General features: G+C 39.4%; 2 protein-coding genes across 2 annotated transcripts; both read left to right on the top strand.

Moving 5' to 3' along the window:
* The first annotated feature begins 466 nt into the window (after positions 1–466).
* On the top strand, positions 467–1,318 carry LOC130957703 (pentatricopeptide repeat-containing protein At2g34400-like). The gene has a single exon (XM_057884547.1). It carries the CDS (start codon positions 467–469, stop codon positions 1,316–1,318), a length of 852 nt encoding a protein of 283 aa, XP_057740530.1.
* A 13,364-nt stretch (positions 1,319–14,682) lies between these two features.
* LOC130955248 (receptor protein kinase TMK1-like) lies at positions 14,683–18,580 on the top strand. The gene is made up of 2 exons (XM_057882071.1): positions 14,683–17,386; positions 17,733–18,580. The coding sequence occupies exons 1-2, from the start codon at positions 15,034–15,036 to the stop codon at positions 18,239–18,241; spliced, it is 2,862 nt and encodes a 953-aa protein (XP_057738054.1). The 5' UTR covers positions 14,683–15,033; the 3' UTR covers positions 18,242–18,580.
* Positions 18,581–20,882: the final 2,302 nt, after the last annotated feature.

Here is a 20,882-nt window from a genome sequence, read left to right as displayed (position 1 = left end):
GAGATGCTATCCGTGTGACAAAAGTGCCCCACCTTGGATCTGAGCTTGGTTCGTGCCTTTACGAACCTACGTGGCACTCCCAAACCCTCCCCCCAATCTGAGCCAACCATTCACCATCATCATCTTCATCTTCTTCACCATCACCATTACCATAACCTCCATAACCTCCATCACCATCACCTCAGCACCGCCACAGCCACCTCCCTTCACCACAACCTCCGGCGACAACCCACACCGCTGCGCCCCTTTCTCTTCTTGATTCTTCTTCCCCTCTTCTCACCTCCGCTGAGCCCAGAAATCACAGCGCCAGCTCCTCCTCTCCACCAAAACAGCAAAATTTTCAAACACCAGCATGAATCAAAACACACCTAAATCCACTAACATGCATTTCTAACTAACCAAATTAAGCAAAATGAACTAAAAGCAATACAATGAAAGAAACAGAACTCAGGAAGAAACGCAGGGGATGGAAAATTATTCTTCTGCAATTGTTCCACACAGCCTCCAAAATCAGAACTCCATGGAGCTCAAACTCCACTCATCAATAGCGTCACTGGGACCCGTTCTCCGCAAATTAAACACCGTCATCTCATCCCATTCTAAATTCCCACGCTTCTCTCCTCCGAAGCCCTCCAATTGCTCTCTCCCTTCCACTCCTCTATGCTCCTACGCCGTTTCCGATTCCAAGAACCCCACCACCAACAGCAACAAGGTCCAACCCTGCTGTAAAAATGCCACCCCCACTGGTCGTTTCGCTCAAAAGATCCAAACTTCACGGAAAGAGAATCTTCCCAGAGAACCAAAACCCAAACTTGATAATACTCATAATAGGGTCGACCAGAACCGCCAAAACGCGCTGTTTGATGCAACCATCCTGAACGTTAATTTGATTGAGTTGTGCGAAGAGGGTAAGCTTGCTGAAGCTTTGGAACTCATGGGTCAAAGTTCTGTTGCTGATTATGGTGTTTTTCTCGCCATGTTGAATTTGTGCGAGAGTACGAGGTCGCTTGAGTATGAGAAAAGGGTTCACGAGTTCTTGAGAAGATCGAGATTTCGAGGGGAGGTTGAATTGAACAATAGGTTGATTGGAATGTATGGAAAATGTGGTAACATGAATATTGCACGCAAGGTGTTTGATCGAATGCCAGAGAGAAACATGAGTTCTTGGCACTTGATGATCATTGGATACACTGAAAATGGCGCTGTGATTTCTGGGCTTAGCGGAGGTGAGAAGAGGGGAAGAAGAAGAGAAAGGGGCGCGGCGGTGTGGGTTGTCGCTGGAGGTTGTGGTGAAGGGAGGTGGCTGTGGCGGTGCTGAGGTGATGGTGATAGAGGTTATAGAGGTTATGGTGATGGTAATGGTGAAGAAGATGAAGATGATGATGGTGAATGGTTGGCTCAAATTGGGGGGAGGGTTTGGGAGTGCCACATAGGTTCGGAAAGGCACGAACCAAGCTCAGATCCAAGGCGGGGTATTTTTGTCACACTGCACGGACAGCATCTCTCATGGGTACAAGGTTAGTTTCGAGCTATTATGAGTACAAATATCAACGTTTTTATCTCTCATGGGTACAAATGGTCATTTATTCTATTAAAGTCAGTTATCAATATAAAATATATGATAAAATATAAATACATATTAAAAATAAATTAAAGTATATATATATTTATACGTAAATATATTAGTAATTGATTTTGATAGTTAATTCTAATGTATGAATAACATTTTCATTTTTATTTGCTTTTTGCACCCAATTAATTAAACAAGATAATAATTCGCATTATTTTATCGAAAGTCAAGTTGAAACCTATGGCTATAACTTTATCACTACATTTCCACAAGTTTCAGCTCTCTTGTTTATTACTTGTGCAAAATAGGTTTTGGAACTGATTTTTTTTTTTTCACAATTTTGGACGGTGTCTGATTTTATTCGTTTTCTATGAATAATGTATTATTTTTTTGAAATTTAATACTAAAATATTATTATTTTAAAATTAATTACTCATATGCTAATTTTTTTATTATTATAATAAATTATAATTAAAAATAAAATAATAAATTAATTGCTACTTAATAGAAAAAAGTAATATTTGGATAATTAGTTTCAATAAAAATTTAAAAAATAATATTTTGATAATAAATTTCGAAAAAAATTATACGTTAATAAAATAGTTCATATTTTGCATTTTCTAATAAGCCAGATTATTATTATTATTATTATTCCAACAGTTTTATTGAATTTTGGCCAGCATGTAACCAGCAGAGGAAGGTGAGCCATTGGATGAAATATCACATCAATCTCACATCATCAAATTATCATTGATGACTAGTTGATGACTAACAATCACAAAAATTACTGGCCCCTAGCATTGCTCTTATTATTATTATTATTATTATTATTATTATTATTATTTTGATACACGGACGTTTGCAATGGACATGGGACTACTGCCCAAACATTTAGGAGGGGCTCCTAATTAATAATCCGTGGCAGATTTCCCTTCTAATCAATCGAGATTTGTGGCAGATTAAGTTGCTTTTAAACCAAAGTCATGATTAAGTTCATAACATTTGCCGTTATTAGCTAGTAATTATTACTTGTGGAAGTGACATTACTGCATACAATGATTAACTAGTGTGTGGTTGTTGTGTTTGCAAATCCAGAAACACTATAGCTATACATGGATAGAGACACATGAACGATTTTTTGGACGCGAGTTAATTAAATTAAAACTATATATTAAAACGAAGAGCTGGATCATCTCATGATGACTAGAAATATTTGTCTGGATCATTTAAGCACCTCCTTGTGTGGTTGCACATTTAAAAGTATTTTCTTACCTAAAATATTTTGAATCTACAAAAAACGTAACCTCCTTTTGGTGATGGTTGTTCACTCGAGCGATTGAACATGATCACGCATCATATGATCATGTGAGTGCTCATCATTTGACCATCTCATTCTTTCATTTTAATAATCTTCTACATCTTATGTCTTAATGAAAAATGATTAAAAATTCTGTTCCAAATATATACATGATATTCAAATTACGGAAATTATTAATCCAAAATCTCTAATAGACGCGATGTTTGATTAGACGTGACTATTGAGAATCTTGAATCACGTCGGTGTTAAAAAATCACGTCGGTTGTGCAACTGAGTTGAAATACTCCAGTCTAAATTCTTAAATAAAAGAGATTGGACTCGAGTAGTGGCACTATTCATACCCTGACCCAACACTAAGGTCCAGGTCCAAATAAAATGAAAAGGCCCAATCCAAAGATTGGCCTCCCCGCGTAACCGACCTCCTCTAAAGAGGTCGGATTCACCACAGACTTCACTCCAAGGAAGTCGAGATCGAAGGTTAGCTGGCAGATAACACCTATTCAAATAAGTAACTGCCTTTAAAATCTCTCAACCCACTTCCAAGAGCCATATCTCAACTTCTCTAAGATAAAGGGACGATTATCCACCTTAAAAGGCGGAACTACTCCATCGGTGGTTATTGGCGCGCCACTATAAATACACTGACACCCCTCAGGTATCTTTAAGTTCCAATACTCAAAAACATGTAAAACTCTGTGCTAACTTAGGCATCACCGCATCGGAGTGTCTTCGTAGGTACCACCCCCATTCGTTCATACATATAAGTCAGACATCGACCCCTTAACGTAAACTAAGTCAGAGACCCACTCCTTCAGACGATTGGGCCAACCTTATCAGTCCAGTCCATCAATCTCCGGTTACCCAACGTAACATTGGCGCCGTTGCCAGGGACCCGAGATATCAACCCGTAATGGCGGACAAATTCAATGATGATGGAAACACAGCATCTAATTTCGAGCAAGAGAATCAAGACGCTGGCAATAATGATAGAGCAATAGTCACCCACCAAGGGATAACCAACCAGAACAAAGAGGGCCCCTCAGTAAAAGACCCAAAGAGGAACTCTCTGAGGGACAAGCATCAGGAAAAGAAGGACAACCCCATGCAAGTGATTTCATAGGATTGTTCCATGGCCACCAGGGACGACTGGAGCAGTTGGAATAAGAACTGGAGCGACAGCGAGAAACAGAAAGAAATTTGAAAGACGAGATTGAGCGACGAAAAGAGTTAAAGAAAAAGCTTTTAAGGCTGGAGTCTGCTCTCAAAAGTCAAAACTCTCGCAGCGACCGAGAAGATTCTCCCTTAGGAGGAGATGATCCATTCAGTGAGGACATCATGAGGGAAAAGGTTCTAAGGAACTTCAAAAGCCCTGATATGGACCTCTACGACGGAACCACTGATCCAAAGTATCATTTAAGTAATTTCAAAAGTCGGATGTATTTGATCGACGCTTCTGATGCTACTCGCTACAAAGCTTTTCTGACAACTCTCACCAAAGCAGCGATGAAGTGGTTTGACAGCCTCCCTCTAAGGTCGGTCACTAGTTTCGATGACCTCTCACGGAAGTTACTCATGCGGTTCTTTATCCAAAAGGATAAGGTAAAGCACGCACCAAGCCTCCTGGGTGTAAAACAGGAGGTCAGAGAATCTCTGAGGGAGTACATGGAAATGTTCAACAAAGCGTGCTTGGAGATTCAAGACCTGCCCAAGAGGCAGTGATTATGGGCTTGGTAAATGGACTCCGAGAATACCCCTTCTCCCAATCCATCTCAAAAAGGCATCCGACCTCTCTGAGTGATGTACAGGGGAGTTGAGAAGTACATCGACATGGAGGAAAATGTCAGGCTGCGAGAGCCACATTGGCGACCTGGGCACTCCCACTCGTCAAAAGAGAAAGAGAGAGAGCCCAAGAAAAAAGAGGAAGTCGGTCTTGAAAGGCCTAAGAGGTATCACTCCTATACTCCTCTATGAGTGTTCCTAGTCGATGTCTGTAGGAAAATTTGTCATACAAAAAGACTTCCTCCACCTAGACCCATCAAGAATAAAAAGGGGGGAAGTCGTGATGATTACTGTGAGTACCATAAGCTGTATGGTCACTCAACAAATGATTGTTACAACCTTAAAAATGAGATAGAAAAGCTGGTCAAAGAAGGTTGGCTGGACAGATATCCCATTGAAAGGTCAGATCATCACAGCAAGAGAAAACGAGATGACGAGGACCGAAGAGATCCACCACTACAGACCCCGGAAGGACATATACATATGATCTCGGGGGTATTCGGTGGAGGCGGCCTCACAAAGTCATCTTGCAAGAGGCACTTGAAGGAAGTCTACCAAGTCGGGGGTGAAGCCCCCGACCTTCCTACCATCTCTTTCAATAAAGAAGATGGGCAAGGCATCCTTCCTGGACATGATGATCCAGTTGTGATAACCATGATCCTTGCAAATGCCCATCTTCACAGAACCCTAGTAGATCAGGGAAGCTCGGCCGACATCCTGTTCAAACCAGCATTTGACAAGCTGAGATTGGATGAAAAGAAGTTAAGAGCTTATCCCGATACCCTGTATGGGCTGGGAGGTACACCAATAAAGCCACTAGGATTCATACCCCTGCACACAAATTTTGGAAAGGTAGCAAAATCCAAAACTCTGAGCATCAACTTCATAGTCGTTGATGTGAGTTCAGCCTATAATGCGTTAATAGGCAGAACAATCCTAAACCGACTCAAAGCGGTGGTGTCTACTCCCCACCTTTGCATGAAATTCCCAACGCCAGAGGGAATAACAACCATCAGGGGAGATCAAAAACTGGCGAGGAAGTGCTACAATGAAAGCCTAAATCTGAGAGAAAAAGGCAAGGAGGTTCACACCATAGAGCTCAGAGGAGTTAGAGCTAAAGAAGAATTGCGACCGCAAGCCGGGGGAAAAACTGAGGAGGTGCAGATTGGAAAAGAGGAAGGGAAAAATACCAACATAGGAGCCAGCCTGAAAGAAGATCTGAAGCAATAACTTATAAGGCTCCAACAAGAAAATTTTGACCTCTTTGCTTGGAAAGCCTTCGACATGCCAGGGATAGATCCCGAACTCATGTCTCATAAACTGTCAGTATACCCCGGGTCGCGACCTGTTCAACAAAGAAGATGAAAGATTGGACTAGAGCGGGCCTAAGTGGTGGAAGAACAAGTACAAGTCCTTCTAGAAGCCGGCTTCATTAAAGAAATCAAGTATCCGGCGTGGCTCGCAAACGTGGTGCTGGTTAAAAAGCAAAACGGCAAGTGGAGGATGTGCGTCGACTATACCGACCTGAACAAGGCATGCCCCAAAGACCCATATCCGCTACCTAATATTGATACCTTAGTAGACTCCAGCTCGGGGTATCAATACTTGTCGTTCATGAATGCGTACTCGGGATATAACCAAATCGCGATGTACAAGCCGGACCAAGAAAAAACATCATTCATCATGCCTAGAGCAAACTACTGCTATGTGGTCATGCCCTTTGGGCTGAAAAATGCTGGAGCCACATATCAAAGACTAATGAATAAGGTGTTTGCTCCTCATCTTAGGAACTTAATAGAAGTCTACGTAGACGACATGCTAGTAAAAACTAAGGATGAGGCCGACCTCTTGACAGACCTCTCACAAGTCTTCAACACCATAAGGATGCACGGAATGAGGTTAAATCCCACAAAATGCACCTTCGCGGTGGAGGCAGAAATTTTTTTGGGATTTATGCTTACGCAAAGGGGAATTGAAGCGAACCCCGACAAGTGCAAAGCAATCCTAGAAATGAAAAGCCCGACTTGTTTAAGGGAGGTCCAACAGCTGAACGGCCGACTTGCAGCCCTCTCCAGGTTCTTGGCAAGATCGGCATTATGATCCCTGCCACTCTTCTCTCTACTAAGAAAAGGATGCCAGTTCGAATGGACCCTTGAGTGTGAAGAAGCATTCTAAGATTTCAAAAGGTTTCTAAGCTAACCTCATATTCTGACCCGACTTGAAGTTGGGGAGGAACTCGTCTTGTATTTGTCCGTAGCAGACAAAGCTATAGCATCAGCTCTAATATGGGAGGACGAGGTCGGACAGTATCCTGTATACTTCACTAGCAAAGTCCTACAAGGCCCTGAATTAAGGTATCAAAAACTTGAGAAGTCTGCGTATTCCTTAATAGTAGCCTCACGAAGGCTACGACCTTACTTTCAAGCTCATACAATAAGGGTTCGAATGAACCAGCCCATGAAGCAAATCCTTCAGAAGACGGATATTGCAGGTAGAATGGTTCAATGGGCAACAGAGATATCCGAGTTCGACTTAAGGTATGAAACTCGGACGACAATTAAAGCCCAATGCCTCACTGACTTCGTGGCAGAATATACAGGGGATCAAGAGGAAGTCTCCACTACATGGGAACTATATGTAGATGGATCCTCAAACAAAATTGGAAACAGTGCATGCATAATATTAGTCAACCAAGAGGGAATCCAAATAGAAGTCTCCTTCAAATTCGAATTCCCAGCTTCAAACAATCAGGCAGAATATGAAGCCTTGATTGCAGGATTAAACCTGGCAGAAGAAGTCGGCGCAACAAAAGTAGTTGTGTTTAGTGACTCCCAGGTGGTAACCTTACAAATCAATGGATAATATCAGGCTAAAGACTCCAATATGAAGAGGTACCTAGACAAAATCTTGGAGTATCTTAGGCATTTTGTGGAAATTGAGGTCAAGCACATAACTCGGGATCTCAATAGCAGAGCAGACGCCCTCTCCAAGCTAGCAAGTACCAAGCCAGGGGGAATAATAGAAGCCTAATCCAAGAAACCCTCCAAGAACCCTCTGTTGCCAAGGCAGAAGCCAGACAAGACTTCGTCGAAGTATCCGGATTAGAACTCGGATGAATGAACCCCCTAATCAAATATATGAAATTCGACATCCTACCCAAAGAGGAAAAAGAGGCTAAAAAAATCCAAAGGGAAGCACAGAACTATACTTTGGTGAAAAGTATCCTCTATAAAAGGGGAATATCAATACCATTGTTGAAGTGCGTCCCTACCTTAAAGACATCGGAAGTACTTGAAAAGGTCCATAATGATATCTGCAGAAATCATCTCGGAGCAAGGTCGTTAGCTAGAAAAGTTATCCGAGTCAGATTCTACTGGCCGACCCTGCAGAAAGATGCCACCGAGTTCGTGAAGAAGTGCCAGCCATGCCAAATTCATGCAAACTTCCATGTCGCTCCCCCCGAAGAGCTCATTAGTATAACTTCTCCATGGCCTTTTGCAAAATGGAGATTGGACCTGCTAGGTCCCTTTTCCCAAGCGCCTGGACAAGTAAAATATCTAATAGTGGGAGTAGACTACTTCACGAGTGGATAGAAGCAGAACCATTAGCCACCATCCTAGCCCAAAGAAGTCAAAAATTCCTTTACAAAAATATTATCACAATGTATGGGGTACCCCACTCCATCACCACCGATAATGGCACTCAGTTCACCAACTCTACCTTTAGAAACCTGGTAGCCAGCATGAAGATCAAGCATCAGTTCACCTCGGTAGAGCACCCACAAGCAAATGGGCAAGCCAAGGTGGCTAACAAGGTCATACTGGCAGGGTTGAAGAAAATGTTGCAAGAGGCAAAGGGAGCCTGAGCCGAAGAACTCCCTCAAGTACTATAGGCTTATCGGACCACACCTCAGTCTGCCACAAGAGAAACACCCTTCCGACTTGCTTATGGCATAGAAGCCATGATACCAGTTGAGATTAATGAGCAAAATCCAAGGTGAGCTTCTACGACGAGGCTGGCAATGTACATGGGGCACAAAAAAGAGCTCGAGCTACTCTATGAAGTCCGAGAACAAGCCCAGCTAAGAGAAGTAGCATTAAAATAAAGGATGACGAACAGATACAACAAAAAAGTCATTCAAAGAAGCTTCGCTCTAGACGACTTGGTCTTGATCAGAAATGACATAGGAGTTAACAAATTTGGAGATGGAAAGCTTGCTGCTAATTGGAAAGTGCCATACAAAATTAGGCAGGTCTTAGGAAAAGGCTACTACAAGGTGACCAACTTGAATGACACCGAGCTACCTAGGTCGTGGCATGCTTGAAAATGTACTATAGTTAAAAGCGAACTCCACTCCCTGATGTACTATTTTTCTGACTTCATGGTTTTTTCCCAAAGAAAGGATTTTCCTGAAGGGGGTTTTTAACGAGGCATCAAAGTGGAGGCTAAGGGACAACAATTTTTAAACCCCTTAGTAGCAAAAAGCACCTTTGCAAAATAAATAAAGATCTTTTTCTACATCTCTTTGTAAATTCCATTAAGTTATTCCACGAAACGCACCGAACTTAAGCTCGACAAAACCTGAAAATCCCATGAACCGACCTAAAAGGTCGTCAGGATAAAACAACGAGGTAAAAGTCGGCGTAAAGAGGTTATAAAAGTAGATCATGATAAACTCGGGTAGTAATCAATTTGCAAGTCGTTAAAACCGAGAAGAATGGAAATGCATCACGAAAATAACCTAAGTCACAAAAAAATTCAAATAAAGAAGATTTGAGTGAGTAAGGAATATCAAAAAGAGATAAAAAGAAAACCATTAAAAGCAAAAGGCAGAAGCTGTGTCAAACCTTTGAAAATCCAAAAATAATTTAGGCAACACACAACCTGCCCAGATAAGAGGTTTTTCCAAAAACAAAAAGATCAAAAAGGGTTCTTTTTTTCATAAAAAGCCTGACGAAGGAAAAATCAGAAAGCATGCACACGCCAATTAAACTTAAAACCCCTTATCCAAAAAAAGGGGAACAAAGCATTTTGGTTTACGGCCATAAAAGGCCAAAAAATGTCAAAAACGAACCACCACCAACAAACAAAATATAGAATTGTTTAAAAATAAGGGGCCCACAGGCCGGGCCTTCAAATAGCCAAATCTCAATTAGAAGGAAGATCGCCACCACCAGAAGGAAGGTCAGCAAGGAGAGAAGTTGGAGCAGCAACAGGAGAGGATAGAGCAGATTGTTCAGGACCTTGAGAGGGAACGTTGGAAGAACTTGGGAGGTCTCCATCTTGTCGCTCCTCACAAGGAGGAGACTCTACTATCCTCTGCCCTCGAGTCTTCAGGTTGGAGTTCATCTCAGGTCAGGGAGGAGAGACAATGGCCCCATCTACCACAATTTTGTCAGGGTCAAGAGGAGAAAGGTCCAAGTCAGGAGCAATAACTCCGACTTGCTCCTTAAAGATCCTCCAGGCCTCCTCCGAACCCTCAGCCACTGAATCCTCCAGGTCCTGGAAAGCATCCCGACATCTTGCCAGCTCCTTCTTCAAATCAAGGTTCTCCCTCAAAGAGCCTGACGTAATTCTGCTCCGCCTTTTCCTTAAGGCCCTCTGTTATGGCACACTGGCCCATCAACTTCTTCTCCCTCTCTTAAAGCCGAGTCCTCTCCTCCTTCAACTCAGCGACCTCCCCCTTCAGCCTTTTCTCTTCCTCTTGATAAAGGTATATCCTCCCCTCTAGCTCCTCGAATTTTTGGATAGAACCCAAAGAGCTGAAGGGAGTCTTCTCCAAAATATCAAAAAGTTTTGTACATACTCCAGCCGCACGAACACTCCCCTGAACTAGGATGTTAAGATGGTTTTGAACGGAAACATCATCCATATTTATTCTAGTGTGGGGATATATGTGATTCCGAACGAATTGGAGACCATCAAAATTAGTCTCCCCAGAAAGAGAAAAGCCAAACTCTGAAGTCTTGCGCTTCTTCCTCTTCTCGGGTTCAGGGGAAGGTCGGGGCGGAGGAGGAGGAAAAGAAGAAGCAGAAGAAGAGGATACCATAATGGGGACGAGAGGAGGTCCCCAAATCGCGAGGAGGAGGAGGTGGAGGAGGAGGAGGAAGAGTGCCAACAGCCCTGGCAGCATCGACTCAGGGCCGAGACCTTTTCTTGGTGTCCTGGACCTTCTGGTAGGAAGAGTTAGAACTTTTCTTCACCATTTCTGAAAAAGAAAGTAGAAAGTTAAACTAAAATTTGGAAATAATAACTCGGGAGATTTCAAAGTCAGAAGCAACAAAATCAAGTCGGGAATTATCGAAAGACAACAACAAATCTACCTATTTGGGTCCGAACAAAACTCGAAGACCCCTGAAGAAACTTTGTGTGCAGATAAGGGGCTCTCCCCCAAACATCTCGGAAGAACCCTACTATGGGCTCCTTAACCTCATCCAAATCATCAGGGCCGTACTTCTCCACAGGAGAGGCCTTTAGCCAGTACAGAGGAAAGAGGGGGTTTGAGTCTTCATCAAGAAAGAAGGGGTGATGACCCTCTACCGCCAGGACTTTGAAAAAGAAATTTTTGAAATCATGGAAGGACTCCTCAAACATAGAAAAAGTTTTTCGACCTTGAATAGCTCAGAAAGACATCCACTGTTGCTTATTGTTTTGCCCACTGAAGAGCTTGGTCATATGAAAAAGATAAAAGAAAATTTTCAAAGAAAATCCAGTGCCCAGCTAACAAGTTGGTAAATTCTCAGGAAACCCCAATAATTGGGGTGAAGCTGGATAGGAGCAACGCGACAGTAAGACAAAACAGCTATTTCAAAGTAAGAAAAAGGCAGAGAAACCCCCAGGCGGGTAAAAAGACTCTTGTACATAAAAAAGAAATGCGGATCAGCATCAGAAGCCCTCCCAAAACAAACTCGGTCTTCTGGACCCGGGGCAATCAACTCATACTTTGGCTCGTCACCACAGATCCTATGGCGGGTACGAAGGTCAGTGATATAGTTTGTATCTACTAATGGGCTGTCCCCAAGAACAATGTCGTCCACCCATAACGAAAGGGACTCAATGGAAGACATCTTTTACAATAGGTAAAAAGACAATGAAACCTACAAAGATGAAATGGGAAGGATCAATAACAGGGTTCCTAAAAGGCCGGAGCAGTCTACTCAATAAAGCAAAATCACTAGACCTACAGACAGACTCACAGGACCTCTTCCAATATGCGAAACAAAGCATATAAAACCTCCTCTAACACACAGTATCAATGTAAAAGGGAAAGAGGAGAAGGGAAAGAACTAACCGTCATTTACAAGAAGCGGAAGAAGACCAAGCGCAGCAACAACCAAAGCACTCGAAAAAGGAAGGCTAAAAGGTCTCTCTTTCAGTGCGAACAAGAAGTTTTCTTTTTCAGAAAGGAAACAAGGAAAGAAGAGGGAAAAGTATTTATAAACACATCAGAGACATAAAAGTAAATCAGCGCAATCATTAAAGGAACGAGCCGTTACCAATGTAACTGCTCCTCACGTGTAAATACGAAATTTCTAACGGACGCGACGTTTGATTAGACGCGACTGTTGAGAATCTTGAATCACGTCGGTTTCAAAAAATCACGTCGGTTGTGCAACTGAGCTGAAATACTCCAGTCCAAACTCTTAAGTAAAAGAGATTGGAGTCGAGTAGGGGCACTGTTCATACCCTAACCCAACACTAAGGCCCAGGTCTAAATAGAATGAAAAGGCCCAATCCAAAAATTGGCCTCCCCGCGTAACGAACCTCCTCTAAAGAGGTCGGATTCGACACAGACTTCACTCCGAGGAAGTCAGGATCGATGGTTAACTGGCAGATAATACCTATTCAAATAAGTAACTGCCCCTAAAATCTCTAGCCCACTTCCAGGAGCCATATCTCAATTTTCCTAAGATAAACGGACGGTTATCCACCTTAAAAGGTGGAACTACTCCAACAATGGTTATTGGTTCGCCACTATAAATACACTGACACCCCTTAGGTATCTTTAAGTTCCAATACTCAAAAACCTGTAAAACCCTGAGCTAACTTAGGCATCGGAGTGTCTTTGCAGGTACCACCCCCATTCGTTCATACACACAAGTCGGACGTCGACCCCTTAACATAAACCAAGTCGGAGACCCACTCCTTCAGATGATTGGGCAAAATCAGTCCAGTCCATCAATCTTCGGTTACCAAACGTAACACCTAGCATAACCCAAATTGTAATAATACACATGCTCATTCAAATCTAATACGAGAAATGATGGTCTTAAAAGAAAAAATAGGAATAACAGAAAAAAGAAAGAAAGAAAAATAATAAAAAAAGAAAAAATGCAGAATTAAAAAAAATATTTTTGTACTTTTTGTAGCAAAATTTCAGTGTAAAAACTAAGAAATATATGTGTTATTGTTAAGAAATTTCGGTGTTATTTGTTCTGATAAATTCTGCATAATTCAAAATTCTTCTTCTTCCTCTTCCTCATTTTCTACTTCGTTTTCTTCTTCTTTTTTATTTTTTTTTATTTTTTCCTTCTTATTTTATTTTCTTATAATTTTTTGTTTACTCTTTTGAGAGAAATAAAATTAAAAAAAAGAGAAGAAAAAAAAATGACAACAATAACATGAAAAAAGAAAAAAAATAAGAAACAAAAATAAAATGCCGCAACGTAACAATAATACCAATAAAAAAAAGAGGAGGAGATGCACAAAGATAAGAATTATTTTTTATATTTTTTAAATGCGACACACAAAATATCTGTGAAATGGATATTTCATTTTTATTAATGAAGTGCATATCTACACATTATGTATAATAGACGTGATTTTTGTTGAGTTTAAACTAATTTAATTAGACTTATTATCCCAAAAATTTAGAGGTATAGCGGATCTCATAATTAAATAACTTGACGAAATTTGTTTCTTGCTCAATGTAGCTCTTTCAATTGCTTATAAAACCTAAAACAAGTCTCAAGTTCTCCAAATTAACCTATTTTTGTTGAGTGGAAATTTTTATTAATAGAAATCACCACAAAGATAAATGTGAATTGCATTAAAAATTTTGTGGCTAAATTGAGTTGATTAAAATTTAAAAAACCAATTTAAAGACAATCTCAAATTTTATATATTATTTTAAGTATCTATTCATTTTTTAATTAATGTTTATGTATAATAATTTTAATTTATGTTAAAATTATTTTTAGATGTTAATTATGCCTAAATCGTTGACTTGAGTAATGTAATAAATTATTTGCGGATACTTTTAATAAAATTTAAAATATAAAAAATAAAATTACATATTAAAATTATTTTAATAAAAAAAATTAGAGACAAAATATAGTATTTTACCCGTATCCTTAATTTTTTTAATCTGTGTATTAAGTTACTACTGAAATGCTATGGCTGGCGTGTCAACATATTTATCCAACAAATTAAACAAAAATCGCAAGAGAACGTAAGATGCATGACTCATGAATTTAAGGGCGTCCGTGAGGGAACACCCGTGGTCTTAGGACGTTGTAGTGTCGCTGACTTGGAATTCAATTCAAGTCGATCCAATCTTTTCCATCCAACAAACTTCTAATCTTAAAAAAAAAAATTTTTCCCAGCATCTGATTCTTTTTTTTTTCTGTATCGCGACTACTATAAGAGTACAAGTATGACAATCATCATCATATTAAGGTGCTGAATTTATATTTCAGAGAAAGTAATGACCAAGAGCAAAAAAGAAAGGTAATCAAAATTCATAGTCATCGGTTTGAGCATGACAGGCTTGTGTTGTGTCAACGTTAAATTTTAAAAATCTATAAAATTTCTCTTATTATTATAATTAGAAGCTAAAATAAAAAAATTTGAAATGAAAATTAAATCCCTCCCGGCGTCCCGGGCCTTGCAGCTGGCAGGCTGAATAATGACACATATTATTTTATTATTATTGTTTGTGATACAAAACAAAAAAAAAAACCATAAAAATAATGATATAAGGTGGCGACGTGGCGTGGCAATATTGTGAGAGATGAGAAAGCAATTCACCGTAGCAGAAGAAGAAGGAGGAGGAGGAGGGGAGAGAGAGAGACAGAGAGAACAGCAGGAACGGGAAGTACGAATTTGGAATCTGAGAATTGTTTCCCCCACTCTCAAAAGCCACAAAAAGAAAGAAGGAAAAACCCTCTCTCTCTCTCACACACTTTATTCAATAATTCCCTCTTTTGTCTTTACACCCGTCCCTCATCAGTTTCACTCATCACTAACCACCTTTCTCTTCTTCTTTCTAACTTTCCATAATAACATGACTACTTTCTCAGTGTCATTTCATCAAACACCTCCTCTGCACTCTCTCTCAACCTCATGAACCTCACTCATCGCTGCCATGTCCACCGCCTTCTCTCTCTTCCTCTCCCTCTTCCTCCTCGCTGTCCGCCATATCCTTGCCGAAACCGACCCCAACGACGTTAGCATCCTCCACCAGTTCCGAAAAGGACTTGACGACCCTAAGCTCCTTCCATGGCCCGAAGATGGCGGCGACCCATGCGGCACTCCTCGCTGGGACTACGTCTTCTGCGACGGAAACAGAGTTGCTCAGATTCAAGCCAAGAATCTCAACCTCTCTGGTCCCTTGCCTACCACCTTCAACCAACTCACCGCACTCACCAACGTTGGCCTCCAGAATAACCGTCTCAACGGTCCTTTACCCTCTTTCAAGGGTTTGAAGGACCTCAAGTACTTGTTCTTGGACTACAACAACTTCGATTCTCTACCATCAGATTGCTTCGACGGTCTCGATAGCTTGGAGGTTCTTGCGTTGGATCACAACAACCTCAATGCCACTAATGGTGGCTGGAGTCTCCCGCCGAGTCTTCAGGGTTCGACTCAGTTGACCAATCTCTCTTGTATGAGTTGCAATTTGGTGGGTTCCTTGCCGGATTTTCTGGGGAAGATGAACTCTCTCTCGTTCCTGAAACTTTCCGACAACAACTTGACCGGAGAACTGCCGGCGACACTAAACGGCACCGTATTGCAGGTTCTGTGGCTGAACAACCAGCAGGGTGAGGGGCTTACTGGGACAATTGATGTGGTTTCCACTATGGTTTCACTGACAAGTTTGTGGCTTCATGGAAACAAGTTCAGTGGGTCGATTCCGGAGAACATTGGAGACTTGGATTCGTTGAAGGATCTTAATCTCAACGGAAACCAGCTAGTTGGGCTTGTACCTGATGGATTAGGTAACATGAAATTGGACACTCTTGATTTGAACAATAACCATTTGATGGGTCCTATCCCTGATTTCAAAGCTGTTAATGCTACTTTTGATAACAATGATTTTTGTCAAGACAAGCCTGGGATTCCATGCTCCTTTGAGGTCATGGCACTCTTGCAATTTCTTGGTGGGTTGAATTACCCTTCTAATCTGGTGGATTCTTGGACTCGTAATGACCCTTGTTCAGGTCCATGGTTGGGAATCAAGTGTGATACTAATGGCAAGGTTTCTATGATTAATTTGCCAAATTTTAAGCTTAATGGGACGTTGAGTCCTTCTGTTGCAAACTTGGGTTCTCTTGCTGAAATTAGGTTGGGTGGTAACCATATTGGTGGTGTGGTACCTAGTAATTGGACTAACTTGTCGTCTCTTTCGTTGTTGGATCTGAGTGACAATAACATATCCGGTCCAATGCCCAAGTTTCGCCCCGGAGTGAAACTTGTGACTGTTGGGAATCCTCTGTTGGATCCACACTCCCAAGCTCCTTCATCTGGGAACAATAATCCGTCGACTGGATCTGGGAATGATGAGCCATCAACGGGGTCTACACCCGCACACTCGAATAACAATCCAAGTAGTTCTAATGAAGCAAAGAAATCCAAAGGCAAAGCGTTGGTTACTATTGTTGCTCCCATTGCGGGTGTGGCGGCTGCAGCTTTTCTGCTCATTCCAATTTATGTGTATTGTTTCAGGAGAAGAAGGAAGGATGCTTTATTGGCTCCTAGTTCACTGGTGATTCACCCAAGAGATCCATCTGATTCGGATCGTATTGTAAAGATTGCTGTTGCTAATAATACCAATGGAAGTATCTCAACTCTAACAGGGAGTGGGTCTGGGAGTCGAAACAGCAGTGGCATTGGGGATTCTCATGTCATTGAAGCTGGCAATCTTGTGATCTCTGTTCAGGTTCTACGAAATGTGACCAAGAATTTTGCCTCTGAGAACGAGCTTGGTCGTGGTGGGTTTGGTGTTGTTTATAAGGGAGAATTGGATGATGGCACAAAAATTGCAGTGAAGCGAATGGAAGCTGGTGTGATTAGTAGCAAAGCGTTAGATGAATTCCAGGCTGAAATTGCAGTTCTATCAAAAGTTAGACACCGGCATTTAGTGTCTCTTTTGGGTTATTCCATTGAAGGGAATGAGAGAATTCTAGTTTATGAGTATATGCCTCAAGGTGCACTAAGTAAGCATCTTTTCCATTGGAAGAGTTTTGGAATGGAGCCGCTCTCTTGGAAGAGGAGGCTCAATATTGCCCTGGATGTTGCTAGAGGACTGGAGTACCTTCATTCTATGGCCCACCAAAGCTTCATTCACAGAGATCTTAAGTCGTCGAATATTTTGCTTGCTGATGATTTCAGAGCAAAAATATCAGATTTTGGATTGGTAAAACTTGCTCCTGAAGGTGAAAAGTCTGTAGTGACCCGGCTTGCAGGGACTTTCGGATACTTGGCGCCAGAATATGCAGGTGATTTTTTTTTCACTAGTTCTTGAAGAAATTACATATACTCTTTATTTAAATATTTAATCACCAACTTCTTTAATATGGAATACTTAATATCTCTAGATTGGTAACCTTTAAGCTTGTAGTTTTGGGATTGCTTTATTGTTTTGGAGTTAAGGTTTAGTTCTGTTGGTAAATTAACTTATTCTATGGGTATTTACTTTCTTCAATGTAACTTTTTTCGAGTATGTTGATTATACCTCGTTATATGCATGGAATAATAGTGGGATGTGGTATCTCATCCAAAATGATTGAAGAAAATCAGTCAATATTATACTAATCCTTGCTTTTATCTTTCAATATATTTCAGTGACGGGAAAAATCACTACCAAAGCAGATGTTTTCAGCTTTGGGGTTGTGCTAATGGAGCTGTTGACGGGATTGATGGCACTTGATGAGGGTAGATCTGAGGAAAGCCAATACTTGGCAGCATGGTTCTGGCATATAAAATCAGACAAGAAGAAACTAAGGGCTGCCATTGATCAATCCCTTGACATAAAAGAAGAAACGTTCGAGACCATCTGCGTCATTGCCGAGTTAGCTGGACACTGCACTGCCAGAGAACCAAGCCAACGGCCTGATATGGGTCATGCTGTGAATGTTCTGGCGCCACTCGTTGAAAAATGGAAACCATTTGATGATGACACAGAGGAATATTCCGGCATTGATTATAGCCTTCCTCTTAACCAGATGGTGAAGGACTGGCAGGAAGCAGAAGGAAAGGACTTGAGTTATATGGACTTGGAAGACAGCAAGAGTAGTATCCCAGCAAGGCCTACTGGATTTGCAGATTCTTTTACTTCAGCTGATGGTAGATGAAAGTGAAACAATATGGTTCGTTACTTTCTTGATTGTACCTTCTTTCCCTCCTTTTTTATTTTTAATTTTCAATAGGTGTAGATAATCATGCTTTTTTTTTTTCTATCTCAAAGAAAGCCTTGCAAAAAATGTGTAACATCTGTGGTGTAATATGGGTCAAGTTTGAGATTTCATATGCTCTTGAAATCTCATTTGTATGCTTTAATATTTGTACTATTTTCAACTGTGACATTTAAGTGTTAATGGTTGTAGATAGTGAGGCACGATCAATGAGAATGCTTGCTACTTGTTCATCCATTTACATTTCAAAGTTTTATATGTAATCTTTGTTTTTGGTTCTGCCAGCTGCCTGCTCTTGTTATTTTTAGATTTTATTTTTATTTCGACTTTTTTTTCTTATTTTTCGATTTTTTCTAAACTAATAAGGACATCTTTGCATTTTAGATTATTGCATACAATTATGTGTCGATGAATGAGATAAGGCACACAGCCACACGTACATTGTTAACTCTTTGATGGTGTCGCTTTTGAACTATTATTACGGACAATTTCTTGATTTGCCATGTCTTGTGAACACATTTTGGACATAATACTTATTAATATTTGTTCAAAATGAATATTTTTTGTGACAAATTGTATTTTAATAAAAAATAAATTTTTTTATAAACATATTTAGATACATTTAAATACTATTATATGTCAGTCTTATTTTAATTTGTATTTTTAAAATAAATTTAAAAATAATAAATATTATTAATTATTAAAATAAAAAATTATTTAAATATTTTATATTTTATATATATGTTATGTCTGCATGTCTTATGAAAAATTTTAAATTTATGTTTCTGTATATCCAATATTGAATTTTGTATTAGTCTATATGTATCATAGCTTTTGATACTTAGCAACTGCAACAAAAATATAAGGGCATCTTTTTTCTCGGTTAAATATGAGCAAAAATAATTTTTAGAATTAAAAACCTTTTTTTTTTTTACATATTTTCCTATTTATCTCGGGGTGAGAATATTTGCGTTATTTGTTCGGTTTCAATGTAATGAAGTTTGGTGACGAAATAAAATGATCGTTTGGGTGCTCCAATTTGTAGTAAAACCCTTATCCGCAAGTACATAAAATTTAAAGATAGAGTCCAACAAAACTATTATGCGTAATATTAATTGTATAGTTGACTTAACCTCAACTAAAAAAAAGAACCCAGCTAATCCTCTACGTCATTTACATTTACTTGTCTACAACTGAAAAATATCAATGAAAATGAATTGTTCAATGAACTTGATACGAAGAAACTATTAACACTAAAATATATTGGACACGCGTCGCATATTCCTTACACCATATGTTAATAAGAACATTCAAATGTGAAAATCTTTTGACCAAAATCTACTTTTACTAGTGTGACAACGGGAGTGGATCCTCTCCAGTGAATAAAAAATTGGATGGTGTACAGTGTTTAATCTAACTATTCACCATATTCTCTTTTTTATCTATTTCTGGTCCCACTATTAAAATCAAAGGTAAGAGATTGTACTGTATTTTGTCAAGTATTGAAAAAACTGGAGAAGATCTATTTCCGTGTGACACCGTAGTTGGTATTTTGGTAACACCGTGTCTTAGTCACTCTCAGCGACAGTAACGTAATGGATTCCTCACTCCCGTTTTGTGATCATGTACACATAACGTGGAGAGAGATTTGAACTCACTATCAAATGAGAATGGTACATGTCTAATTTACTAAAATGAAATAAAATTTAATATTTAAATTAAAAAATATAAAAATAAATAATTTTTTAATATTTAAAATTTATCATAAAAGATAATTTTAATAATTTCGACACCAAAATTATATGTACCATAAAATTAATCATTAAGTACAGGGTTTACTATAATGTTTACAAACTATTCTTTAATTATTAAAAAATATTAAATAACTAATTTAAATTTAAAAATATAAAAATTAAAATATTTAAATATTTAAAAATTATTATAAAAAATAAATTAAACAAAAATTAGATACTAAATAAAAGACATTATAAAATTGTTCATTGAGTATATAGAGTTTTGTGGGCCCCTTTGTTCCCTCTCTCCTTGCTTGTATGCACAGAAGCCAGCCAAGTATGTTGGTATTCGATGTGGATTAGTATTAATTATTGATTACTGATTTTAATTTCACATGGCATTGGCATAGCTTCAATTCATTGCAGCTTCATGGAGCTGTCAATTCATGAGAAGGGAACTGAGAACCCTTCAAATCATTATACACCAGACTCAGATGCCACACATACAAGTTCCCTAACGAACATGAACATGAACATGGTGTAGGAGAACGTGAACTATCACTTGATTCTGTTCTATTAGCAAACTAACTAAAAAATATTATTGTGTGTACATGTACATGAGATATATGCTTCAATTAATAAAATAACAATTTCCTATCATGATCATACCATGAGTTTTTCTTAAGTAGGCAAAAGTTGATGTTGTTCATCATATTTAATTAGCTCAATTAGTTTAGTAGTTATTCTTTTGAAATAAAATTTTGCATTTCAATCTCATAAAATGAAAGGGAAAAAATACTTGCTAAATATTTTAAGAAAAAATATGGAGAGTCAATGTAATTGGTGTA

Source organism: Arachis stenosperma, chromosome 10 (genome assembly GCF_014773155.1).
Source record: "Arachis stenosperma cultivar V10309 chromosome 10, arast.V10309.gnm1.PFL2, whole genome shotgun sequence".
NCBI classification, from domain to species: domain Eukaryota; kingdom Viridiplantae; phylum Streptophyta; class Magnoliopsida; order Fabales; family Fabaceae; genus Arachis; species Arachis stenosperma.
Note: the sequence above shows the minus strand (reverse complement) of the source record. Positions and strands in the feature narration are given on the sequence as shown.